This window comes from Eremomyces bilateralis (genome assembly GCF_010015585.1).
Source record: "Eremomyces bilateralis CBS 781.70 unplaced genomic scaffold P152scaffold_13, whole genome shotgun sequence".
In the NCBI taxonomy this organism is placed as follows: domain Eukaryota; kingdom Fungi; phylum Ascomycota; class Dothideomycetes; order Eremomycetales; family Eremomycetaceae; genus Eremomyces; species Eremomyces bilateralis.
In genome coordinates, this window is record NW_022985079.1 from 207,541 (window position 1) to 233,033 (window position 25,493).

General features: G+C 50.4%; 9 protein-coding genes across 9 annotated transcripts; 5 read left to right on the forward strand and 4 right to left on the reverse strand.

The window, feature by feature from the left end:
- Positions 1–3,600: 3,600 nt before the first annotated feature.
- P152DRAFT_57017 (uncharacterized protein) lies at positions 3,601–4,129 on the forward strand. Its single transcript, XM_033683073.1, has one exon. The coding sequence runs from the start codon at positions 3,745–3,747 to the stop codon at positions 4,027–4,029; it is 285 nt and encodes a 94-aa protein (XP_033533096.1). The 5' UTR covers positions 3,601–3,744; the 3' UTR covers positions 4,030–4,129.
- A 753-nt stretch (positions 4,130–4,882) lies between these two features.
- Positions 4,883–5,614, reverse strand: P152DRAFT_474634 (microtubule/calcium-binding protein; the record flags this gene model as incomplete). The annotated part of the gene is made up of 4 exons (XM_033681338.1): positions 4,883–4,967; positions 5,021–5,180; positions 5,239–5,488; positions 5,600–5,614. The coding sequence occupies 4 exons, from the start codon at positions 5,612–5,614 to the stop codon at positions 4,883–4,885; spliced, it is 510 nt and encodes a 169-aa protein (XP_033533097.1).
- A 2,330-nt stretch (positions 5,615–7,944) lies between these two features.
- Positions 7,945–9,359, forward strand: P152DRAFT_474635 (sphingolipid hydroxylase; the record flags this gene model as incomplete). Its single annotated transcript, XM_033681339.1, has 2 exons — positions 7,945–8,641; positions 8,692–9,359. 2 exons carry the CDS (start codon positions 7,945–7,947, stop codon positions 9,357–9,359), a joined length of 1,365 nt encoding a protein of 454 aa, XP_033533098.1.
- Positions 9,360–9,497: 138 nt separating this feature from the next.
- P152DRAFT_57069 (uncharacterized protein) lies at positions 9,498–10,391 on the reverse strand. The gene has a single exon (XM_033683075.1). The coding sequence runs from the start codon at positions 10,103–10,105 to the stop codon at positions 9,635–9,637; it is 471 nt and encodes a 156-aa protein (XP_033533099.1). The 5' UTR covers positions 10,106–10,391; the 3' UTR covers positions 9,498–9,634.
- A 1,429-nt stretch (positions 10,392–11,820) lies between these two features.
- P152DRAFT_57064 (uncharacterized protein) lies at positions 11,821–14,663 on the forward strand. The gene is made up of 4 exons (XM_033683074.1): positions 11,821–11,928; positions 11,983–12,140; positions 12,188–12,395; positions 12,443–14,663. The coding sequence occupies exons 2-4, from the start codon at positions 12,109–12,111 to the stop codon at positions 14,258–14,260; spliced, it is 2,058 nt and encodes a 685-aa protein (XP_033533100.1). The 5' UTR covers positions 11,821–11,928; positions 11,983–12,108; the 3' UTR covers positions 14,261–14,663.
- Positions 14,664–15,807: 1,144 nt separating this feature from the next.
- On the reverse strand, positions 15,808–17,402 carry P152DRAFT_459409 (uncharacterized protein). Its single transcript, XM_033679668.1, has 2 exons — positions 17,286–17,402; positions 15,808–17,231 (listed from the first exon to the last, which is right to left on the reverse strand). Exons 1-2 carry the CDS (start codon positions 17,286–17,288, stop codon positions 15,957–15,959), a joined length of 1,278 nt encoding a protein of 425 aa, XP_033533101.1. The 5' UTR covers positions 17,289–17,402; the 3' UTR covers positions 15,808–15,956.
- Positions 17,403–21,104: 3,702 nt separating this feature from the next.
- Positions 21,105–22,350, forward strand: P152DRAFT_57142 (uncharacterized protein). The gene is made up of 2 exons (XM_033683076.1): positions 21,105–21,576; positions 21,638–22,350. Exons 1-2 carry the CDS (start codon positions 21,279–21,281, stop codon positions 22,246–22,248), a joined length of 909 nt encoding a protein of 302 aa, XP_033533102.1. The 5' UTR covers positions 21,105–21,278; the 3' UTR covers positions 22,249–22,350.
- Positions 22,351–22,731: 381 nt separating this feature from the next.
- On the forward strand, positions 22,732–23,031 carry P152DRAFT_380896 (uncharacterized protein; the record flags this gene model as incomplete). Its single annotated transcript, XM_033675725.1, has 1 exon — positions 22,732–23,031. A coding segment is annotated over one exon (300 nt), but the record flags the coding sequence as incomplete, so codon positions are not given.
- A 522-nt stretch (positions 23,032–23,553) lies between these two features.
- On the reverse strand, positions 23,554–25,225 carry P152DRAFT_57145 (uncharacterized protein). The gene has a single exon (XM_033683077.1). The coding sequence runs from the start codon at positions 25,108–25,110 to the stop codon at positions 23,602–23,604; it is 1,509 nt and encodes a 502-aa protein (XP_033533104.1). The 5' UTR covers positions 25,111–25,225; the 3' UTR covers positions 23,554–23,601.
- Between the last annotated feature and the right edge of the window lie 268 nt (positions 25,226–25,493).

Consider the following 25,493-nt stretch of genomic DNA (forward strand, 5'->3'; position numbering starts at 1 on the left):
GGTGACGAGTGAAGATGCTAAGAGTGATATTGAGTGAAGATGCTAAGAGCGATATTGAGTGAGATGCTAAGAGCGATATTGAGTGAGATGCTAAGAGAGGTATTGAGTGAGATGCTAAGAGAGGTATTGAGTGAATATGATAAGTGAGGATAATGATTCCATTCCTAATTATATATCGCTACTTATATTATCAATTCCATCGCTGCTGCCCAGGTTCATAATGTTTGATCAGTTATCGTATGGTTGCTAAGCAGCAATGGTTGCTCAGCAGAAGTCTCGTATGGTCGCTAAGCAGCAGTCATGGTATGGTTCCGAAGCAGAATATCTATATGCTTGGAGATCAACCCACGGACAGTCTAGCATCAACTCCACAGTGACATCCTTAATTAGTGAAGATGTCTTTTTTATCTTAGCTGGGGCTCACCCGTCAATGGTACCCCCTGGCCAGCCTTCCACTATACCCAATGAAGCCTAGCCTCATCTTTAGCATTTGCTACTAAATATTGACTACTACGTAGTAATCATGCCATAAAGACAGGAGGCACAACTGCTGTCTGAGTGACAGGTGCCTTGTTGCGTTATGGACTTAAGTTAGGAAAGGGGGTTCACGTGGTCCTAGGGAATACCACGCCTGTGTATCTTATACCTCTCCTTCCGCCGTTCCTGTTTTTATTTTCCTTTTTCTTTACCTTTCGTTTCGTCAGAAACTAGCTAGTAAACCTTTGAGACCCATCCAAGGTCCCTCCTTATTAGCACAGTGATAAAAGATGAGCTTTGGAATGTTACGAGCTGCAATGGTACGGGGATCTCTCCCGAAACGTTCCAAAGCTCACCTCTCCCGTAACGGTCCAAAAGCTCTTTCTCGCAATGCTTTCGTTCTTCCTCAGCCCTTATAAACGAGCAGCAGCCACATAATAGAACTCGACAGTCTATTACGGATGAGCAACAGCGATATAATCAAACACAGCAAGCCCCGATAAATGCGCAACAAACTTTTACGAGCGAGCAACAGCAGCAAGTGCATCTTACTGTTGAGTGACATCTTGCAAACCTTGCAGTGGACCCTCTCGCTGTCCCTAATATTGGACAGGTGTTTCCGCCGAAAGTGCTTGCTAAGGTTAGAGGGTGTGCTGAAGGAATAGACTCGTGTAGCAAGCGGCAAAGTGACGTTACCACGACAAAGAAAACATATCGTCGGTCGCTTTTCCTTAAAGACCGGCAACAAAGCGGCCTCTATTTCCTTTTATATTGGCTTAACGGAAGCTGCTGATCAGTCGTTATCCTCCTTTTTGATCGACAGGTGCTTCGTCTGACCTCGAGAGCGCGTTCGGCTTTTGGGTATGTCGCCTTCTTCGATTTTGCAATACTCTGTGACGGCGATGATGGCCTCGTTCCGCTGCCGGAACTCCTCTGCGAGAGTGTTCCCTGGTGGGACAAGTATGAGCGCCTCGATCAATCGCTTCTGTTCCGGACAAGTCTCGTCCGCGAGGTAAGACGCAACTATTGGCTTTTGGCTGACCTTCACACCGGACAGCTGTCGTTCAATCGCTCGTACCGGGTCTTCCTTCCCCTATTTCTCTTAAATCTCCACAAGACGTGATGTCCGAAGGCGTTGCTTCTTACTTATTATCGTCTTGTTGTGTTCAATATACTTGATATGCTTCGGACTGTAGCGGCGTTTTAGTCAGTCCCGATCCTGCAGAAGAGAACGAATAAGAGGGCTTTGGTTCACCGAATCTCCTGCTCTGCGGTAAGGCCTAGGGTCGATTCGGGACTATTCATCGGATCATGTTACAAGCAGCTTGCATGACTGAGTCTTGGGGCTGGGGTCACCGCAAAATTGCGGCAGCATCTACTGTCACTCGTCGATGGAGGTAGTGTTTAAGAACGTCCGTGGATAATCGTATTGCATCATCAGGTTCTGGAGCGCCTCGCTGACGTTGCCTACAGAAGAACACCACTCGCATCACCCAAATATAGCATTAAGGGTAGGCCACATACAGATTTCATGGAAAGCCTTTCCAACACCATATCGGAGTGCGTATGGGCGCAGAAGCAGCTTAAACCTAGTGAGCTCGCCGACCTTCCATCGCATACTGGATGGTTGAGTACTCTAGAGGCTCTTCCTTAGATATCTCCCATCCCTCTGGCGTTTTAATAGCTTTTCGGAAAATCGGAGCATCGTCTAGGTCAGATCGTAGCGGAAGTGGTAGTTGTTGATGATCTGGCTCGATATCCAGCCTGCTGAACAGCGTTGGAGAGGTAAGACTTGGTGCTACGAAAGCTTGATCATCGAAAATCAGACCCAGCAGGAGCACGTGCGGGCTGTAAATCAAAGACGGATCATATATGATCTCTGGGGTTGGAAGCGTGTTTCTGTGCACTAGTAAGTAGGTTATATAAAAGGAAGAGTAGCTGTAAGGGAGCAAGTGTAAGGAAACGCAACGTAAAACTCAACGTACATGAAACGCTGTACCTCGATCCGGATTCTCTTATGCGAATATCTACTTTTGACTGCGTACAAATTTGTCCGCAGCGCTTCTTTCAGATCCTCGACATACATGCACGGCTTTTCCCTGGCTTCCTTTTTTAATCCGTCTCTTCGATAGCTTGCTCAGCACCCGAAAGAGTGTTAAAATGGACCGTTGATCTTGTCGCCAGTGGCTCGCTTGTACACAAGCCGATAGATTTTCCAGTATGTGCCCCAAGAACTGGCCAGTTTGGTCCCTCGAAGTCGCCGTCCTTCCTTCCCGCGGCGCTGGCTGAGCAGCCAGTGGAAAAAGTTGTGCAATACTTTGATTGATATGGCCTGGTACATCTTCTTAGGGTCTTTTCCGGTATAGGTACAGTATCTATCCAGCGTCAGAGAAATGCAGCAATATGGAAGAGAAGGCCATGCTACGAACTGGTGCCACTGCGCTTCGCTCCGATCGAGGACGAGAGTAGTGCCATCTCTAGAATAACTTTTTAGGAGAAAAAGGAAAGTGGAGGGGCGGTATAGATTCGATTACTCGTCGCTCTCAGTTTATGTTTTATTTATCTGCCAGTCTTCTCATTGAAGAGCTCGCGCACACGTTAGTTGCGCATCTCCTAGAGGACATTGCTCCAATGGTTAGGCACTTCGACAGGTATATTACTGAAGTTGAATACGGTCATAGAATGGCCTAGGTAGAGTAACAACGGATAATTTGAAGTCCCCGCATTTGATGCACTTCGCTGTTCTCCTCAGACTCGGACTATGACAAACCTAATCTGCATTTGTTGTCTCGAGCATCCTTCCACCCATTCCATATCACTTGCGACTTCAGGTACAATGTTGTCTCACTCGTCATCATTTATAAGAGAGAAGAGCAGACTGTTCGCTGCGTCACGGGTAGGAATACGCCCTGTGTACGATGCTGAGACAAGATATGCTTTGAGTCCTACTTTCTAGGAACTCCATCGATCGAAATCAATTGGTGTATCTGCACTGTCCACAGTGAAAACTGTAGTAGAGGGTGGGAGGACGTTGGATACACCCAGAGACTCCTTGGCCAAGGGTTGCCTCGACAGTCAAGTCAGTGGTGGCAGCTCCTACAGCAGTCTTGGGCTATATATCAAGTGCATTCTTCCATCGATCAATTACCTCAAACTGGCCTGTCATTGATATCTTAGTTATGACTGCGAACTAACGCATCAAGGACGCCACAACCAGTAGAGCGAAACTAAGGACAGGCATTGTCATGTTAAGGAAGCGTACCCAAAATGGGCGTTCTACCAGGTTCAGTTCGAGTACATGGGTCACCGCGATGTCAAATTGCCGGTCCGTCTCCTTCAGCCATTCCAGCGCCTCTTCGGATGAGCGATGCTCCTCAAACACCATCTTGTAATGCTCGCGCTCCAGTATCTTGCCCATATCGTTCACGGCCCTCAAAAACCTCTCCGTCTTCGCAACCCCGTTGGCCAGGCCTTTTTAGAGCTCCTTCAGTAGCAATCGCTGTCGATGGTTATGAGGTGCCCATCCTAAGGCTTGAGCCTTATTTACAGTGATCCGCTTGGTCATGACGGTTTGTTCCCATAATCCAAGCCCCCCATCCTGCTGTTCCAGGCCATGAAACAACTTTTCGGCTACCTCCTTCAGGAAGCGGTGCTCACTGTCCGGCTCCTCCGCATATGCCTTGGTGGCACAGTAAAGTGTTTCTTCAGCGTGGAACGTCCTATCAAGCTCATCACCGCCGGATATGTGAATCATGTGGCATACGGTAAGCTGTATAGACGTCAGATCGTGGTGTTGGATGAGATTGCAGGAGAGTTCGCGGGCCTCGCGATCTTCGCCAGTGATCCATTTTTGTACGGCGATGTCAAAGATGACATCTGCGGGTAATTGGAGGTCCTGCCGAGCAAACCAGAAATAGTTTTAAGACAGCTAAAATGATGTATTAAAGGCTTTGTTCATAAAATCTTAATGATGAAGGAAACTTACACACCTTAACGATTGATTGGCATCCCCGGCTTGATGAGTTAAGAAATCGAATCGAGACAGTGAGAGCCCGGTTACGGTTGGAGCAATGCCGTGATATTTCTGGGAGAGGGCCAGGGAGTAACGTCAACGATGGAAAACTAGTGGGAATTTGGAGTGAATTGAAAGCTCGAGGCCATGCGAACTCCACAAGCAAGTGCTATCACATCGGACGATGATAAGTTCGTGCTCCAGGGGCTGAGTCATGACTTCATGTAGACTCTCTACAACACGCGGTAGTCTAGTACAACACGGAATTATGATTCGAAGTGCTGTGTTAAGGGAATGCAATGCTCCCATCCCTTAGTATGTGCTATGCTCCGACCTTTCTCCGTTCCAGCTCCATCCCGTCTTCTTCCACCAACCTTTTCTGGTATCCAACCCTTAAACCTTCATCTCAGTGAGCCCATGCTTCCAAACGGTAATGAATGGGGTGACGCCGTCCTCGCGGTAGTTGAGCAGAATAACCCTTGAAGATGTCAGCGCGCTTGATATGGCATGATGAGGGAAGACAAGACTCACATTCCATCGGGGTCCATGGATTCGCCGATTAAGAATTCGTAATCCTTGAAGTTGGACACGATCTTCTTTGCGAAGCCAGAGGCTTTGGTCTCGAAGTCTTTGACTTCCTCATCACTGGCATCCTTCTCCTTCAAAGCCTCCTTGACCTTCTTCATATAGCCTGTTCGACGCATCCTGTCAGTCTTCCTGTTCCAAATGAACAGGCCGAAGTTGCTTACCCTTGAGGTGTGAGAGGTATGACTTCTTGTCGAATTGCGTCTCGTTCAGACGGAAAGAGTGGACGACATCGATGACCGTTTGGGCGGCGTCCTCGGTGCCCTCATCAGCCTCCTCAGCCGACGGGTTGGCGCCAATGTCGACGTTGTCGTTGCCGACCGAGATCCTCGTGCAGTCGGCCTCATACGCGACACCGTCGATCTCCTTCAGGTTATATGAGTCGGAGATGATCTCGTCACCGGTGATGAGGTCCTGAACAGAGTGTGTCAGCTATACAGCGCATTGGAGTGAGGGAAGACGCAAGATTGGGATTGAGGCTCGAGGACCACAGTGCGTCGGTTGCGGGCAATTTCAAGGACGTACCTTGTAGATGATCATGTTGACGGATTGACTTGCGGCGGTTTGAGTGCTTAGGTATAAACACGACAGTCAAAGATCGGTGGAGGGGTTGAAGGGCGGAAGGAGAGAAGTGATAAACAGGAAATCGTCGGAACCTACAAAAGTCGGAGTGGGATGTAAAATTGGAGTGTCTGTCTCCAGTTGCGGGGCGAGGCAGGAATTTGATCGCCAAGCAATGGTGGCGGAAGGCCGCAAGGCACCAAGGCATATTTTGCACTCCAGAAATTGAACCGAATTGAAATCTGACCCTTGGGCAGGGGTGGAAAAACGAAAGACCATGTCAGGTACTATATCAGGGGCTATCAGGGGTTCAAGAAATCCATATCCTGTATGATTGACGACTGACGTCCTTCAGGGTTCAGCCTATGGAAAATGAGTCCCTATAACTATTTTCTAGAAATTCAATATGAGGGGAAAGCAGGCAACGATCGAGAGCTTTCGATGCTCTAGGGCTACCTCTCTAGCCTCCAGGTCATATGGCAAGATTTCTCCTTTCCGATGATCATATCGACCTGACGAGTTTTAAATTGATTCGACCCTGTTCCTATAGGGATCGGCAATGATGACCAGTATTGACACTCTTTTGGCTGAATCAAAATCTGTCATCCGCAGGATTAACCACTTTGCTTCGTAGAGGTTAAGAAACACATCCTCCGACTAGTGTGCGAAATCCTCATTCAACCCATTTTCGATGATCGTCTTTCAGAGCTCGGTTGAGAGCAAACTAGTTTGCTTGCAGTCAACATGCTTCGCGAGGGTATATCTGGTAAGGAGCCGAAGGCAGTGAGGAATTTGAACAAAACCACCGGCTCAGGCTCAGGCTCGAGCTTCTCATACTACACGTGGAAATATTGCATTTCCGTGATAACATAGAGGCACTGGAATGGACGAATCAGCAGGTATGTGCCAGCTAAATTGAATCTAGGACTCACTATGGGTGCAAAAGAGAATATTTGGAAGGTTTACCTACGCCCCTAAGTTGTCCTTTCGGAGTACGTCACAATGGCATTCCCGATCCTGTGATTTAGGAACCTTTCACCATTTAATTTCAAGGCGTAGTCCATATTGCCCAAGACCACTTTTTTCAGATGAAATTCATCCTTTAAGTCCACGTGCCAGTTGACGAAGACATTGTTAGGCTTCAGGTCTGGAGAAGAATAGGTTCAACAAGTATCCAAGTAGAGCAAACGCGAAAGTATCTTCCCCAGCTGTATCCAATTCTTCGTATGAATTTCGTTCAATGCTAGCCTAACCTCATTTAGGATTGTCTTCTCTGCTGTAATCGGAAGAACTAGATAGTTCTCTACCAATGAAAGCAAATCAGACTTGAAATATTCATAAACGATTTATAACGACGAGGTTTCCTTTTTCAATTTTGTCTGTGTGGATGCGCAGAGAAGAACTATTTTCTAACTCATCCTTGACCTAATACAAATGCTCGAAGATTGGCGGAGAGACAGGCTTTAAAACGAAGGGTTTATTTCACAGCTAGAGTAATATTAAACTCAAGCAGCTACAATTTTTATGCCAAGTTATCAGATCGGAATCGCTTTTAAGACTCACGCAGCAAGGCGGACAGTAAATTCAGGCTTGGGTGTCGCTTTAGTACCGATATAGGCTTGTACTCGCGCCCTGACAATCCACTCGCACTCCTGTGAATCAATCTTACACAAATCCGGAGGAATGGAGTTTGGGCAGTATGGCCGAGATCATGATGGTCCTAGTATGATGCCAGGAATTGAGGGAACAATGCTTGAATACCGGAACTAATGCGATATGGTCTTATTACTGCCGGTTATCCAAGACATCGGATCTCACAATCCCAGATTGTTGGTCAGATTGTTTGTCAGGCTGGCTGGGATAAGATTGAACTGAGGTTGATGGTCACCTGACATCCACCTGTGGGTCTCCCTAGCGTCAGCACACATGTAGGAACTGGCCTGGATCACGTGCAACCAATCAAACCGAATGAAACGACCAGGGGGTTTTCAACTCGAAGACGTCGTTTTGCCTCCCATACGGTAATTATTCATCCATCCGATTGTCCAATCTCTCAACTACTTCTTCTTCCGGTCTCCCTTGCGAATTCATTCCCGCTTGTGTCGTAGTATAGCGCTGGTACTGCCAGCCTCGATTTTCCAATCTTCCACCTCAGTCGCTCCTTCAGAAATCAATTGCTTGTCGTTCCAGCCTGGTCCCATCTCTGTATCGAGTCCATCGGAGTGGAAGAGACCGACTCGACCAAACTTCGTCCGAACATTGCTGCTTCTTATAGATTGGAGGTCTCAGGACCGGCTCATCCGATAATCATGGCTACGGCCAACATCTCGTCGAATCCCCTCGCTTCCGAGCTCCCGCCGCTTCCATCATATACCATAAACCCGCTTCCACCTCTAATTCCTGGAGTTCCCGACGCATACATAGCGCTCGCCTTACCCGTGATCGGCTACTGGGTCGTCTCGGGAATCTTCCATTTCATCGACATCTACGACCTCTTTCCCCAATACCGACTCCATACCCCCGCCGAAATCACCTCCCGAAACAAAGTTGGACGATGGGAGGTTTTCCGCGCCGTCATTATTCAGCAGGTCATCCAGACCGTTGTGGGGCTTATGTTTTCCTGGACCGACCCCCCGGCTATGTACGGCAAGGAAGATTACGATGTCGCGGTGTGGGCGCAACGCATCCGACTCGCCCAACGAGCCGTGCCGGCAGTGCTCGGAATCGTTGGGTTGAACGCGAACGGTCTCGCGAGCAAGTACCTGAAGACGCAGCCCATGCTCTCGGGGGTTCTTGCGGGTGGAAAATATCCCTGGGTCACGCAATTGATCGAGAGCGACGGCATTTCTCAGATTGTGCCGGCTTTCACGGGCTGGGAGATGGGCCTAGCCAAGGCGATTTATTGGGCCATCATTCCTTCTATTCAGTTCGTTGCTGCGCTCCTCATCATGGATGCGTGGGAGTACTTCTGGCATCGTGCCATGCATCTGAACAAATGGCTGTATGGTAAGTATTTCGGGCACGTAGCGCATCGACAATTCTGACGACCTTTCCAGCAACCTTCCATTCCCACCACCATCGTCTATACGTCCCCTATGCATACGGTGCGCTCTACAACCACTGGTTTGAAGGCTTTCTGCTGGATACCTGTGGCGCCGGTGTCGGGTATCTCCTCACCGGGATGACGACCCGACAGACTTTCTGGTTCTTCACCTTCAGCACGATCAAGACGGTCGACGACCACTGCGGCTACGCACTGCCGTGGGATCCTCTCCAGCACATCACCTCGAACAACGCCGCCTACCACGACATCCATCACCAGAGCTGGGGCATCAAAACCAACTTCAGCCAACCATTCTTCATCTTCTGGGACCGGTGGATGGGAACCCGGTGGAACGGAGACGTGAAGCTGCGATATGAGCGAGACCGTGCGGTAGCGGAGAAGAAGATCGCGGAGTGGAAACGGAAGGCAGAATCTGGGGAATCTTCCGACAGTAGCATTCCGATCGTGCTTGTCGAGCAGGATTCTGATTTCAATGCTTCCGAAGAGGTTACGGACGATTCTAGGGCCCTATCGGAAGGGAAAGAAAATCAACCGGTCGGTCGACGAAGTCCTCGGAAACGCCAGACGGCCGATGCGGGGCTTAAAGGGCTTCGGGAGCGGGTCGGAGGCGGAATACACGGGAGGGGTAGTGGTTTGCTGGATATGGAGGGGTCGAGATAAGGTTGGCTTATTGGCTCTCCTGCAGACGGATCCATGATGGTGGCTTATTTGCTATCCACTATTCCACTATGAATGATGAGCGAAACATTTGGATGCTCTCATTCCCTCCGCCTTCCTTTCTTATCATGTCTGCTATATTTACAGAGCGAGGGACAGCGTCATCTCCCTGTCCCACTCCCCAGCAGAAGTACCAGTTCTTCCATTCTCATCGGCTATACCGGCCGACTTTTTGGGGGCACCCTTGCAGCATCGGCATATCATTTGTTTGTTTAATTTTATTTTGCATTCCACCAGAGTCGCGAATCGCGCTCCGACTCTTCGGTGTCTTGGAAGGTTTGAAAGAACACGGCGTCATCACAGGAAATCAGCATTGACGGAAACACGGGGAGGCGTCGGCAGGGGGCGTAATATTCTGTACAACACGGGCTTTTCCGTCTCGCCCGCTCAGCCCGTGGCATAATCGTGGAGGAAAGGACATGGCCGCATGCAGTGCCGGTCCGGAAGGAGTCGAACGGACCGAGGGATCCCGAATCGCAGTATTGATCTTGATGTTCGATGTAATGAGGATGTTTCGGGAGCAGGCTCCATAGTCCATAGTCCATAATCTCGGGTCTACACTCAACCCATTCATTATCATTTATCATGATACGGATGTCCGGTGTGACGGCTGTGCGCTCGGGGTGTTTTTGTCCACTGGGAATTGGAAGGGGTGTGGAATGTTGTACTTTGTGATGCGACCCCGTCATCCATTCATCTTTGCAAGGCGGATTTCTGGGAACCGTGATTCAGGATCTGAAACCTCCAAGTTCTCCTGTCGTCACGTTGTCCCGTTTGTCGGAGGTTTGTCCTCTGTTTCTAGACCAACTCGGGACCAACTCGGGAACACGTTGTGATTTGTGACTAAATTACGAGAGGCGGCTCTTGGATGATTGGATGGCTGCATGTCGCCGATACTCCGACCTTGCGCGGATCGGCGCTAATTCGGCGCTTAAGGGGCCCTTGGATTTCACCAATATGGTCAATGTTGAGCTGAGGATCCTTTCTGCCTTTTCCTTGAGGTTTCGGTATTTCTATTAGCAATCGGTGTCTCCTGTCAACTGGAACCAACAATCAATGTCCGCCTTGCCTCCGTCACCCATGACAATCAGTATGCAGTGCAAAATCATTCAGGTCTAACAATCGTCTCTTATTGATCCAATGCTCATTGCATACGTAGTTGGTAACCCAGCAGCCTGGATTGGGAACTAGGAAATGGGGGAGGGCATTTTCCAGCCCGCAGTCACCTCGTGTCGAGTGTCGATGTTCGTCGTGGCTCCATCCCTCCAGTTTCACCCACTTCGTCCAGCCCCGCCCTATGAATCCATCCAATATAGTGGCGTCCACTTTTCGGGCCCGCCGCAATTTCATCGTTGAAACCATCACATTCCCAACTCCTAACTCCGGGGCCCGTCAGGCGTCAACTCACCACTGCTAGGCCGTCACCCGTCAGCCACCGAAGGTAGAAAGTCGGCGAATGGCGTCAGCCGTAGGGGGTAGCTTCGCTTGTTCCAGTGGTCGCGATGTTGGTTCGATTAGCGGCGGGATCGTCCTCGAATCATGTCACGAAACCATCGCCTCATTTGGGGTTTACGGTTTACCTTTTCACTCTGTGACCACTGACCATGCTAGCCATAAGCCAACCAATAATCTATTCTTTCCCCAGTGTGTTTGTTTTCTCGTTCGTCGTCAGGTTCTGTGGAATACTTGGATCGCATATCGATTCTTTCATTCGCTCCTTAACCCTCACTGCCCTTCATTACCCTCCTTCATCTCCCCACTTCATGCGATCCTCTCCCGACTTCACCTTGGACTAGGTAGATTGACTCCCATCCACTGTCAGGCCTGAATTCTGCATATTCGCTCCTTCCGCCACTCGTGCACCAGCAGCCGCTCGCCTGCCGCCCCTCCTATCTTCCTCCTCTCCTTCAATCTACTCTAACCGTGCCCATCCGCCTCTCGTCTGCAGGCGTTCTTCCTTCGCCTCATCATCCGGCGCTTGCTGTGACAGCCTTCGTGACCTGCTTCCTGCTGCCATTGGCCCCCATCCTTCACGGACCGCTCACTGTGCTGGCCCGTCACCTGCTTGAGAGCCTTACCAGCGAGTCTGGAGACGTTGTTAGACATATATCCAACGCGCACGGTGGACTCGTGGAGCGACTTTGCTACAGGTACGCCGCCGCACGGCATTGCGTGGGTCCTGAATTGCTTCAGTTGGTCTCTATCGAACCGGACGAGTTAGATTGAGGTTCCTGCTACGTTGTTCCACTGCGTTGGTAGCTTGTTATGGCCTGTTAGGGGTCTGGATCATCGTCTATGTTCGGTGGTTACGCCGCACGCTGGAGATTTTGATACACTCACTTTGTTGTTGTGGATCAGGCCGAGGGCCTCAAATATACCCCTTTGTCTGAGCGTCCTTTCATTTGATACACGTATTTATTCAGTCAAGAGGACTCGGATTCCGTGGTGCCATTGAAGGTTCTGTGGTCAATTGTCTTTCCTACTTTTCCTTCCTGTTTTTCGTTGGTTTTCTGTAAGTTGGAACAATACTACGCTATATCAACCATTGATACTGACCTCAATCCAGGCATACTATTGTGCCCTTGACTTTATTCAAATTCAATTCAGCTGGTCCTGGAGACTTTAGACTTCAAACTTCAAACTTTCATCTGTCAGTCAGGTAATTATAATTGTCACGAAGATTACGGTCATTATGGATTCTACGACTCTCTTTACTTTCCTCTTGTAAGTCAGACGCAGCCTAAGACTTGGAGCTTCGCTGATGGATACAGACATCACCCTTATGCAACTTCAGTTGAGTTGCTCGGATCCTGGGACAATTTTTCCAGATCATACCGCATGCAAAGAGACCGGCGCCGAGGTCATGGCCATTGGACCGGTTGCTGGAGTTTCGAGAACATCATTTGCGACGGAGATCTCTCACAGCCATATCAGAAGCGTAACGGTGCCTTTAAGCAGGGCGGCACGTACTGGTACTATGTAAGTCATGGTGGATTTCGCCTAGTAGACAAGTGCTGATTGAGTAGTATCGGGTGGATGGAGACTCCGAATATTACGATCCAACCATCCCCGCTACGTCGGCTTGTCCACTTCTTCCTGGTCAACGAATGAACGTACTAGATGTGCCACATGAGCATACCCATGAGTTTCGGAAAGGGCACATGAATCCGTCGACCTCGCATACATGGAACCCTGATGACCGCTACCTGGAGCCACGACCCGCACCGAAGCCCGCTCTTCCTCACCTCATCACCGACCCTTCCGGGCTTTCCAAGTCCAAAATCGCTCGAGGACCATCAGAGAACATCCGGTACCCGATGTCGGCAGATTCATACCTGTATCAGCAGAAATCTTCCGTCGATGGGCGGGAAGTCAAATCAGACGTGTCGCCTGCACCATCCCTGCTCAAATCGGCCCTGTCGACACTGAAGAGTCCGCCGAGTGCGATGACTCCTAGCCAAGGTGGTCGCGGGCGGAGCAGGACTTTACCTCCGAGCCATGAGCGAGCGACTCGTACTCATTCGCCAAGTCAGCGGGAGTTGAAGATAAGCTCTCCAATCCTGATCGTTGGGCCCGATCAGGAGCGACTTAAATGTCTTCCCATCGTCCAAGCGCTCAAAGACTCGACTACCTTACTCCCGGTCAAGCATAACTCGGGGTCCCCTCCCCTGTCGCCTCTCGGCTCACATCCAGTCATGGCTGAGGAGCTATCTCAGTTCCGTGTTCCCAAGCAACGGAGGGTGCAGTTGGCTAGCCACTCGAGGCAGAACTCGGAGGGACAAGATAGTGAGGGGCGCTCGTCGTGTTCTTCGCGAGATGGATCTGGGTCATGCGCCAAGACATGTCCGATCTGCAGGAGTGCCGAAAGTATCGCTCGTAGACGGTCGATATCGACGGGGCGGATGAGAGAGCCCTCTCCGCTACGCAAATCGATGTCGATTGACGTGAACAGCGATGCAAGCGTGGTCCATGTTCCCGAGGACATTCAGGAGGTGGATGATGAGAGTCTCCGAACTCCAATGGTTCTACCACCGGACACAATGGCGAGCAGTTTGCAGGTTCCGATCCCTGAAGACCCTCTTCTGCGTCCACATACTTCCGACTGCATCCCTACTCAATTCCCATCCTCCCCTCTCGACAAAGACCTCCCCGCCCTTCCGTCCTACCTCTACCCCTCCCCCCTTCGCATCAACCAATCTTTCAGCTCCCTCCCTACCGATCTCGCAGACCTCCCCCTCGATTCTCTCGGCCCTACCAGTCGCTTCTCCGCCTGGACCGTCTCCACCTCCTCCTTCCCCCCATCCCCTTCCTCCCCCCTTCCGTCTCTCCCCTCCTCCCCCACCTCCTCCCACGCCTACCACGAATCCCCCTCCTCCGCCCCTCACACCCCCCAGAGCCTCTCCTCCCCCACCTTCAGCTCCATACACGGCTTCTCCACCGACGGCCGCAACACCCCCCGCCGCCTCTCCGACGCCGTCTCGCTCGAGGAATTCAACGCCAGCGACAATCGCTTCCCCTCGCCACTTTCCGAGGATACCCAACGCAGCGCTGAAGATCAAGCGCACCGCGAAATGGCATACCGGCAGCTCACCGACTACCCGCACCCCACGGCGAATAGCTCGCTCGTGGACCTGCTCCGCGCGTATGACGAACGGGCCGTGGAAGCGCGGTCGGGGACACCCACGACAGTTGGGGGGTTGGGGCCGCCGCAGCCGTTTGTGGGTGTGGGGAAGGAGGGAGGTTTGAAGGGGGAAAATGGATTGGGGGGGATGGAGAGGCGCGCGATGACGGCGATGGAGGAGCTGATGAGCGAGTTTGAGTATTTGGGAGGGGCGCTGCTGTAGGGTTGGTATGTTTAGGCCGAGTGGATGATGCTGTATTTTGTGTAAATATACGGAGTTACTGGTTGATGGTAATATGGGGGATTCTGGGATGGAGGCTGGGGATCGATATCCATTGGAAAAATGAGCTGGTCTATGATGAAACCCGACGAGTCAAGAGGTAGGATAGGGGATCAGACACCAGATTTCTACCCATGCTAGGTTATGGAATGCGACCATCTGGGATAGAAGAAATTGAGGGTTCTTCATCATTGACGTGCTCCCTCGGTCTACGTACGGTGCGAGTGACCATGGTATTTAGCGAAACCTTTTGACGCGCCTCGTGAGATTTTCGGAAACCGTGGAGTACGTCAGTGGTAGGCTATTGAGGTATCCGCTTCATGTTTTTCTGAACTCTCCGCTCCTCACGAGTTCATGTTAAAGTGTAGGGTGGATCTGCCGGAAAGGGTACGCAAGACCTAGGTAGTTAGGTATGTCCGTTGTCTGGAAACAAAGCAGCCGAGATAATACATGTCAGATAATGTATAACTACGGAGTAATCTGTGTGCAACCAAAGTTGCCTCCCAAAATGGCGGTTTCTGACGCCGTTTTTGGCGGGTTTTCCGCTTAGTCGAATAGCTCTCATTTCGTTACCGGCGGTGCCCCAAACTCCCTGCCGTAGTGCCAAGGCCTCGCACCCACTTACAGCGCGGGATCCTTGCTCCATACAGTCCTCCTCAAACACTTAGGGGGTGAACGATTTTGGACTTCCAACTCTCGGTTTTTTCGACCTTCACAACTTCCATGCCTCCACGCTAATTTTGGATACATGATGGTGTCAAACACTATGGCTCCGCTGCGAAGTCTCCCTCTGTTTTCTCACATATATAAACAATGTCGAGGCCCGTCGCTCGATGGATCGCTCCGTCATTCCCGTTTCTCTATTCTCCTCTCGAACGCTCGCAGTATTTCGTACGTCGAGATCGCTCTCTATTATCCGGCAGCATTTGGTAAATTCCCCTTTACTCTCCTACGGGGCCGCTCCCTACATCGATCGCCGAGACCATCGTAATGGGAAGGGGGAACAAGTCGCGCCGGGTGTTATGGTTCCAGGCCCCTGAAGTAGTAGTCACGTGACTGTGTTGACTGTAAGAACCATCAAAATAACTTGCCTACGCCAATCAATGAGGCTCTTGATCAATTCGTTAAGGGCGCCCAGGCGATGATCCATTCCCTAACGATTCTAAAGGGTGAAAATGAGAGCCTTCGAAAGGCAAACAAGCTCGCAATACAACGAAGATAACGTAAAAAAAAGCGAATTTAGGAGTGAGCGTCTTGAACTATTGAGGAGGGGCAGGATTTAATTAATCATTCTGCCGTTAAATCCCAAATTTCTCAAGAAATACGTCAAAGTCGTACCTTGCAGGATGGGGCTGCGCTGCGTCGAAGGCGATATGGACGCTGCCGTGAGGTAGGACATCGCATTGAAACATGTCCTCTAGATCGGCAAGATACTGTAGAATAGACTGGATATTAGAAATAATTGATTTTATTTGGCGTTGTAGAGATATCTGCTTGTGAAGTGGTTTGCTTTGGTTGCGGTGCGCCGCTCGCTTGTGGAATACGTTGGCGATAATTTCAGCTTTAACTTTCTAAAAGCTTCCTGATTGCGGTTTGTGAGACACCGCTCTTGTTGCAAAATAGTTTCCTTTATGAAGACTCAGTTCCATTCTTCGGCGCTGGTTCCATCATCGCTGTCACTACTGAATTCGAAATTTGCAACCCATCCCATCATATCTGCAGATACTTCCGCATGAATATCCCAAGTTTGATGACTGAGCGTGTGAATTATGTCTTTTGCCACAAACACGACCGCAGGGTCCGCAATAAAGTTGACAAGATCCCAGAACACTGCAGTGCTCATACTCTGGTCATCAGTTAACTGAACGCCGGTTACAGCAAGCGAACTGAGCCTGAACGCCCAGTCTTCTGTTTCGTGTATGCTTCTCGTGATGAGCGTTAGGAGGATGTGCAAGTAGAGGAAACGTCTCGCAGGACGATTGTCGTTCTGGAATTTAAGTTCCTTTCCGTCAATATCAGCCCACCGGTATGTGCCAGAGCCATATGTACGCTCGTCGTTAGTGCCCTCCAGCTTTTTGGGGTCCAGAACGCAAGCTCTGAAGATTGTTGGCTGGCAACCCTGATACAGCGGTACGATTACCAACTCTTTCCGATCAAATGCCTGTTCAACGTCCCTGTGTAGGAACAGCCCATTGGTGACGTCCATGAGACTCATTTTTGTGGCCTTGCCAAAGACCGCTTTGAAATTTTTTTCTCCAAACGAATAAGGAACAATATGTGCTGCCGTCACGCTCTTGCGTGGTAGCCAGTGCTGAGTTACTGGGCACCAATATTTATCTTCATTGCGGCAAGCATAGAATTGTGAAACGTCTATGCTGAATGTTGCTTGTCCTGGTCTGGTTTTCCGTCCTGACTTCTTAGTCACCCCGTGATCCAGTGTGTTGCTCGCAGTCGGATATGAGTATGCTGTTAGGAGAGCATTACCCATTCGTCCTTCGGTCCTATTCTTATTCGCTAAGGCCCTTCGATGACAATGTAAACGCCACAAATTCCGGAGAATGCGATTCCGGCACTTAATAAATGTATGTCTGTCGAGAAGGCTGCGGCTATGTTGATCACGAAGCACACTTTGCGCAAGCAACCATAGTTTTTGTTGGACTCTTATCCGTTCATCTTTCCAATCTTGGATTTCTTGTGGAGATCCGCTTGCGAACTTGTGGTCTTCTACCAGCGCATTCATCAGATTCGCCCGAGACGGTCCGATACTATTGATGTCGTCACATAGAAATTTGCAAATTTTGAGCTCATCCTTCCAGGCAGCTGAATCAAATTGAATGAGTTCTAAAACGCCTACTGGGTCTTGGGGAAGAGCATTAAGGACGCCTTCGAGTATATCCGGTAATGTCGATTGGACCTAGCTTCGTCAGCTGTCTCAATTATTTAGCGGATATAGATGACTGATTCGTACCATTTTTGTTCATTGATGGATTCAGAAATACTTTTCGGTTTAATGAGATGGCAAAAGGCATTAGGCAATGAAGAAATAGAATTAATATGCTCACATGTCGAGTTAATATGCGTCCGCTCTCAGCATTGGCAGCACGCCAATGGAGAATTCAGGCAGCAGAGACATGCATAATGTCAGTGTGGCCCACAAGGCTGTGAGGCATAATTATGTGCAAAATGAGGTTAGGGCTCTGGCCGTTCGCGCAGAGTGACGGTTGGGTTATTCCTTCTGTACTGGGTAGGTAATTATGTGGGTGAGAGATTTCCTACTCCCTCTGGCCAATCACTCCGCTCGCTGTAGCGCTGACAGTATCCATGGTGCATCCGTGCATGGGAGCGAAGACTGTTTTCGTACGTGCTCAAAGAACCTAGCGTGAGTGATTAAGAGGTGCTAAGCTCTAAGTGAAGAAGACTCTAAATGTAACGGATCAATTGAGGAAAAGGATTGATTCCTTAGAACTTTGTCGAATTGCTTGGAGAACGAGAAAAAGAGAAGAGAAGCTTCTTCCGAAGTCAGAATTATCTACATGCCGTGGGCGAACAGGATGGGAAGGCCCATGAGGCAGCAAGGCACCTTCCCAAGGCCACTAGGCCAACAACCATCAGTCTGGGCAACAAGCCCAAGACTGTTAAGTTACAGAGAAATGGAAAAGATTAAAGTTCTTCCTTACCTCCCACAATTCATAAGGCTCTCCCAGCCTTGTGCTGTTGCATACGAGGATGCACCACTAGTACAAGATGTGGAAGAACTCCTCACTGTACAAGTATACGTAGTAGGTATATATGTACCCTGCTAGTGACCAGGGCGATGAATGAAACTTGAGGGGTTTGAACTCCAACGTCTTCTCTACTTTATCTCAGCCTTGTCCGCAATCGTGTTGACCTTGATCGACTTCCAGCTTCAGAGTTGCGTATGGGTATGTACCTAATCACTACCTATCGTCTCAGACAAAAAAGGCCGGGGTTTGGAGTTTAGACAAACCTCGCTTATCTAGGCTAGAGATTTCAATGAATATGGGCAGTGACAAACCTTTCGTCAATAAATTGATGGCCTTGCCTTATATTTAACTAGTAATCTTAGCAAACATGCCTTTTTAGGTATTATACCGAAATTGTTACACAAAAAAACACACCTGTTTTCGCAGGGTTCTAGTACCAGTCCATGTAACAGAAGAAAAGCGATCTAGAATTTGGACACGGAGAGAGGATTATATATAGAGATTTGGCGACCCACCCGTTAGATAACAGGGGTGGCCGAGTGGGAATCTGAACCACCTGAAATACTGGATTTTAGGAAAGCTCAATTAAGTTTTAACAGAACTTAAACCGATTACTTGGCAACCGGACGAAGTCTGCACTCATTCTATGCTCTCCGAAGCACTACTGTAGTCTGATTTCGATGAATGTTGAATCTGCCCCTCAAGTTTCCTTTCAGCCATCATCATTTTCCTGTACCTGAATATTTGGTGCATATTCCGATCGATGCGGACATGGGATTCAAGGTCAGAAAGACTTCCTCGCTGCACCGGCGATCACTATGATTGTTCACCCGCAGTCTAAATCAACCTATATTAGTCCGGCTTCCCCATAACCGCTCGAACCGATACACCCAAAACATGCACCAGAGCTGGTAGGATTGTGGACATGTGTATCTCTAGACAGCCATAATTAATCACCACTCCAGGTAATGTTAAAGTGCGCCTGTGAGGATGGACCAAACGTGGTTGCTATTTCGTGCTCGTCTTGCGGGCATCTTAGATGTGGCAGTTGCCCTGTTACCTATGCCCCAAAATGACAGGAATCTGATGGGAGAGAACGTCATCGAGCGCTTGTGAATCCGGTTGGAATCCGACGAGTTAAACAAAAGCTCCATGTCATCCTTAGATCCACTTTTTACTACTCGCAGCATATACGCATTTCCACCGACGATACGGGAGCGGTCTACATATTTCTAAAAGTATCAATTCGGGTACATACGGCCACATCAACTTGAATATAGGGCATCCCGTCCGCTCTGCCGTACTCAAGCAGGTTAGAGATAGAATAGTACTACGGTGGGTGACCACGTGGGAACTCCTATTGCTGTATGTTTTTTTTTAATGACCATTATGTCAAGTTTTTCAGTGGGCGGAATGGATTTATGGTCGTTTATGATGCGAAAAGCTTCAACTTATAGTACATACGGCCACATCAACCTGAATATAGGGCATCCCGTCCGCTCTGCCGTACTCAAGCAGGTTAGAGATGGAATAGTACTACGGTGGGTGACCACGTGGGAACTCCCATTGCTGTATGTTTTTGTTTTTGTTTTTGTTGACACGGTCTGGATGCGCAAGGTCTGCGATTACCAAGTTCCATTAATCTAAACTGAAGAGAGAGAGAGAGAGAGAAGAAATCTCCCGGCACCTTTGTGCGCGAGATAGCGACTCTCCTCTCCAATGCCCTAATGCTGTGTTACCATGTTTGTTTGCTTCTCTGATATAATCCACCAGCCACGTCTTCAGCCACAACCAAGGGAACAGGCCGCAGGCCTGGGACCATAACAATTGTTTTGTTTATATTTGCAGATTGCTAGGCTTATGTAGTGAAAGGCTTCACTTCCTAATACATACGGCCATATCAACCTGAACAAAACGAGGACGACGGAGCAAATCCATCCATTTCGTGAGGGCAAGACCCTACGAAAACTGCTTTGCCCCTGCAAAATTAGCCGCTTCTACTCTCAAACGATAGGGACGGGAAGGAGTGTGAATAGGGTGTAGGGGTGAGTAGATAGACGGGACCTGTATGGACATTAGGCTCCTAGCGTTTATCTCAGTTGGGACTCAGACAGGATCTGCAAGATGCTTGTGGCGGTGCAGGCATCTTTCAGATGCCGTCTGAGGGCCTTTTGCAAGCATTTTGGTGGGCGCGTAGGTCAAAGAGCGAATTTGGCCCCTACAGTGCACTAAACCCCACCAAAATTCACGACCAGAGTCTCTCCAAAAGTTCAACTACGCGTGCCCTTCGAAACCGCCGATGCTAATCCTTTATTGTAGGCTTATTTCGATATATTTTTTAACATACTATAAAAGAGTGGGTTCTTTTACCCTTTACCTAGCCTCGCGTAAACTTTCGAGTACTGAAAGTTAAAATGGTTGACTGAAACGGCTGGGAACTCTGAAAACTTCAACTACGCGTCCACACAAATCTTACAAATGGACCTCAGACGGCATCTAAAGATGCCTTGCCTGCACCGCCACACTATAGTCACTTGCAGCGTCTGAAGATACCGTCTGAGCTTGCTTGCTGAGAAGTTGTGGTCGGGTCAATCTGGTCGTCGTCCCAAATAGGCCTCTGGCCTAAATGGGCTCCGCTCCCCATGCTGACCGAGCCCAATCCGGCTCCTTAACCCAACTAGCCTTCCATCCTAGTCTAGAACTAGCCTCACGAAATAGACCCAGGCTCCCAGGCAATATGTAGCAAGGTGCCCCTGTTGATTTCAATGCCATGGAACAATCCTATGCCCATAACAATGGTGGACAAATCTCAAATGCTGATCCCCATGCTTAGAATATGCCTACTTTGCACTTACGAATTCTTTCCTACTATCTCCATCCTTGAATGATATCATCTATTGCCGACCTCTGGTTATCCTGGTCTATCGAATGGGAAAGACCGTCTTAGGTTGCCTAGTGCACTTGCCTAGTGCACTTGCCTAGCAGTATTAGGCTCCGCGGTCGTTCTCCCCAAACATTCCCACGCACCGCAGCAATAGAGCATTCCAGCAGCAACTCTCCAGTCCACGTTTCTCCAGCATTTAAATCGTGGAGTATGGCATTCCAGCGTCGAAGTCCCAACGTTAGCAACAACCCTCTGGCATATTCGACCTCTTGTGGCGTCATATCCCCGCCGAAAACCTAAGAGCATCCTATCGTCATTCAAGTTTCCGTCGAAAACCGTCACAACCTCTCTTATGCCCGCTATCAAAGCTCGCCTTACCCCACCGCTTGGTCACGGAGGCCGCGTTCCAAAGCTTATCGTGCGCCATCCTCACTACCCGGACTGCAACACGCTTGTTAAGCTACCCGCCCTAGATGACGGCGACACAGTCGACTACGATGTAGCCCTCATTATCTGCGGCATCATCTCCGACAATAGCTGGAGCACCGGCTGGTTCGCTCGCTCTGCCGATGGCAGCAAGGTGTGCAAGCCAGGTGTGCCGTTAGTTGCCTCCGATGGTGACGTCTTCTACTTTGTCAGCGATTGGAACTGTAAGTCACAGCGATGATTCATTTGCCATGGCCAGGCGCCTCTAACAATAGCTTTCTGCAGACAAATACCCCGTATATGTTTCGTGGGATCACTGGCGTCTCCCTGGTACCGACGCGGACCTCCCCTCCGCTTTCTCCACCCTCGCGATTGATCCCTCACCGCCCTCACTCCGCAACAGCGGCTACGTGGAGGACCTCAAGGGCCGCGACCAGTCGTGCCGGGTGTCGGGCATCATTGACTTCTGTGAACAAGCGCACCTGGTTCCGGCGGGTGAGAGGGAGTGGTGGGACTCCAATATGGGCGAGAGCAGCGACCTGGAGATTCAATCGGCGCTGAACGGAATACTATTGCGAGCCGACCTCCACCGGTCGTTTGACGCCGGCACATGGGTACCGATGGTAAGGGAGGGGGGCCGGCTAGTTGTATACGTGGTGCGAACAGTCGACGTGTCGAACCAGTTCGCCGCGCTGTGGCATAACATCGAGATGCAAAACCTGGTGGGTGTCGACCGGCGTTGCCTGTTCGCACGTGTCGCGTGGGCGGTACTGTCACTGCATCAAGAGTTTCTCGCCATCCGGCGACTAGCGAGCGACAACCTGTTGGTGCGGATGAAAGATGGGGAGCTGAAGGAGATGGCGCCTGAAGTGTTCAAGCAGTTTTCGCGCTCGTGATCGAAGAACCCGAGCCCAACGAAGCGGCCGCGATTGCAGGCGCTTGAAGAGGATGGCGGCGTTATCGTCGATGTGGAGCTGGGTTGGAGTTATGAGGCCGGTGACGAGGACGCTGACGAAACAAGAAACGACTTGAAGGAGGACAAAGAGCACCAACTCTACGACGCTGACGAATCGGTTCCGTACCACCGCGGCCGCAAACGCTTACGGAGCCCGGTGCCAGTTCCACCATGCGACCTCGACCTCGACCATCGCTGCATGCCGATAACCCCATCGAAATTGCAGAAGCCCACAGCTGTGCGATAGGGTATGCTCTCTCATCCGCTTGTCCTCTAGCAGAGCTCTTTTATCTGGTTTAACAAAAACGGTGCGCTTCCCATTCAGGACTGTCATATCGTGTTACGTGAGGCTGCGCTAGGGTCCCCTGCCTCTTGGAAGGTCATCTATTCCATCGTTGAGGGCTGCCCAACTAACTACTGGTGGAATCTTGACACCGCTAAGAGGTGCGTCCCGGGTTCCGGCGACATCAAGTGCGTCAACGCATTCAACTTTACGATTCCCCCAGGGGTCAAGAATGGCGATGCGATTTTCGCCTGGACCAAGTTCAAGAACCTCGGTGAGCGCGAAATGTATATGAACTGTGCTGCCGTGACAATCACCGGTGGTCAAGACAAGCTCAATGAGCTTCCGCTTCTGTTCGTCGCGAACATCGGCGAGATTTCCGGATCTTGCGGGACCACTCAATCCGTGAACGTCGACTTCCCCAACCCAGGCAAGTACGTCACTACAAAGAAGCCCGCTGGTCCCGCTCAATCCAGTTCCCAATCACGGTCCCATCGAACTGCGGCGCTGCTAAGGCTCCCGCTGGTAACAATCCCCCTGGTGGCGTCTTCGCTCCCGGTGCCTCTTCCGCCGCACCCTCGGCCTCTCCCTCTTAACGCTGCCCCCGAGCAGCAACCCGCAGTCCCCACTACTGCGCCGGTCTCTTCAAAACCTTCGCCCGCGGCAGCCCAACCGCCACTTGCTCCGGCCAAGCCTGTTCCTGCCGCCCCTGTCGCTAATCCGCAATGTTCGTGCGCAGCCGGCCAGGTCCCATGCTCGGAGACCGGATTTTACTGCATCGATGGTACGACCTTTGGGCAGTGTGCCTGGGGATTCGCGACGCCGATGACTATGGCGGAGGGTACGAAGTGTGAGGCGAATACTGTGACCTGGTCTATGCGACCATTAATGAGGAAACATACACTCCTCTTATAGAGCTACCGTCTGTGTGCCCGACGGGCCATCACGGAAGACAACGTCTGAGCATATGTGTAGGCTACACCTAGCAGTGCTGGGGAATCAGCTTGAGCCTCACACTTCATCGTCATTGGGTCCATCCAGGTTAATCGGCCCCAGCGTAACGCTAGGGCTGTGAGTCGATGAAGCGACAAGAGTGAGCTTGTCTCGTTGATATCCTCGAGTGTCCCACGGAGGCGGCGAAGAGGAAACGGACGGATACAAGGCACCAGGATGAGTCGGGATAGAGGTCGTGCGCTTGCCCTGGTTGTCGACCAAGGGAAAAGTTTGGGTGGGAGAATCTCGGCTCTCATAGTCCCGCTTGTAGCCCGTCGGCGATTCCCAATTCTCGTTGTTGAGGAGCAGCCTTGCAACGTCGAGCCGATTATCCATAGACAGGGCTAAGCGAGGCATGGCCAGCTGTTGAGACCAGGCGTCCCCAAGATAGTGAAGAATGCCGCCAATCTCACGGTCCCCAATTCCCTTGACCCACCAGAGGTCATCTATCGTCTTCATGAATATCAGGTAGTGGGCGAGGATGATGAGGGCGCGGGGCTGACGTTGGCGGCCAAGTTCGACAAAGGCCTCGGGGATGAAAGTGGACCAGGTGAGGATGCGGAGGGTCACGATGGGGCTAAGACCTTCTGAAAGCGCAGAATAGAGGGATCCGAGATACTTAAGAGTGGTGTAGTATGTGCCAATGTCGGAATACTCTGGATCGTCCATCTTAATGGAGGAAATGACGGAGAGCAAGTCGCTGGGGATATGGAAGGCGGCTTCATTCAGGTCGATGGAGGGTCTGAGGAACAGTTCGGCCATGCCCAACTCCCAGAGTCTCCGAGGACTCACCATGTCTATCATGAGACTGATACCTCTCCAGACGACCATCCAGTCCACGATGTGCAGTTCGCTGGTGCTCTCTTCGCGAAACATTTGGGATGACAGATTTGTGATAAGCAAGGAGCACGCTATGAGAGCCGGGAATGTCTCGGGCCTGGCCTTGTTGATGGCCATCCGGTAACCCTCGAGGGCACGGACACGATAGCGGACAGCGCGGGAGGGCTGGATGTCCTGATTCAGTAACTGGAGTTGTAGTGCCGAGGTGGCCAGCAGGCAATCCATCAAGAAAGGAAATTCAAAGGCATGGCGAGGTATCTTGACTTTCAAGATGTCGTCGATCCGCTTTGCCCTCCCATCTTGGATGGCAAAACAGTACCTATAGGTGGTAGTGGTGTAGAACCACAGCAGCTTCATGTCAACGGCATCCCTCTCAGACGAAGGCATGAAAAGTGGTTCGTAAGTTAGGGTGGTAAGAATTTCATGGTCGCTGATTCCTGGTGAGCTGGATGCGGCCGAAGAAGACCAAGACGTTGATTCTTGCTGAGATGGTGAGGAACCGTGGTAGACACAGGCAGTGTTGCGCAAGATGCATCTGCGACAAGTCGGACGAGACTCATCGCACTTGACCTTGCGGGATTTGCAGGCTTTGCATCCCGTCCGTGACTTTCTATGAGGCCTTTTGGGGTAGAAGGGCTTCTCATCGGGGAGTGTGGTCTGCTCGGTAGCTTCCACGAGAGTTATCATCCTGTATCCGTATACGTCGTTGCGATCATCTGTTAACAATTTCGTTGGACGGCATAATAAGACACATGTTTTGCTTTAGCATGCGGCCTGTAATTATCAAGTATCTGAAGTCTCCTGTCTCCCGCATTCGCAACGCCCGGTCCCTGTCCAGATCGCATACAGGGGCCCTTCGCACTCGCTTAACCGCAGATGCGAAGCTTGGGGCCAATCGGAACAAGTACCAGCGATGCCTGCGCAGTTCGGACGAGTACCCTGAGGCCTGAACTAGGTAGTCTCCACTAATGACTATTTCAACTTCTATGCCCAACGATACTGCCACAATGCGCATCAAATGCGAGAGTTAATACGAGCGAGTTTCGCAACCCTACAGTCACCGGCTCTTT

Excerpts from the sequence above, each read along its gene's own strand:
- P152DRAFT_57017 (XM_033683073.1), top strand. The coding sequence starts at position 3,745 with ATGGGCGTTCTACCAGGTTCAGTTCGAGTACATGGGTCACCGCGATGT.
- P152DRAFT_57069 (XM_033683075.1), bottom strand. The coding sequence starts at position 10,105 with ATGACGGGGTCGCATCACAAAGTACAACATTCCACACCCCTTCCAATT.
- P152DRAFT_57145 (XM_033683077.1), bottom strand. The coding sequence starts at position 25,110 with ATGATAACTCTCGTGGAAGCTACCGAGCAGACCACACTCCCCGATGAG.
- P152DRAFT_57142 (XM_033683076.1), top strand. The coding sequence starts at position 21,279 with ATGCCCGCTATCAAAGCTCGCCTTACCCCACCGCTTGGTCACGGAGGC. Across the intron at positions 21,577-21,637 it reads CTTTGTCAGCGATTGGAACT|ACAAATACCCCGTATATGTT; the intron begins GTAAGTCACAGC and ends AGCTTTCTGCAG.
- P152DRAFT_57064 (XM_033683074.1), top strand. The coding sequence starts at position 12,109 with ATGGATTCTACGACTCTCTTTACTTTCCTCTT. Across the intron at positions 12,141-12,187 it reads ACTCTCTTTACTTTCCTCTT|ACATCACCCTTATGCAACTT; the intron begins GTAAGTCAGACG and ends TGATGGATACAG. Across the intron at positions 12,396-12,442 it reads GCGGCACGTACTGGTACTAT|TATCGGGTGGATGGAGACTC; the intron begins GTAAGTCATGGT and ends CTGATTGAGTAG.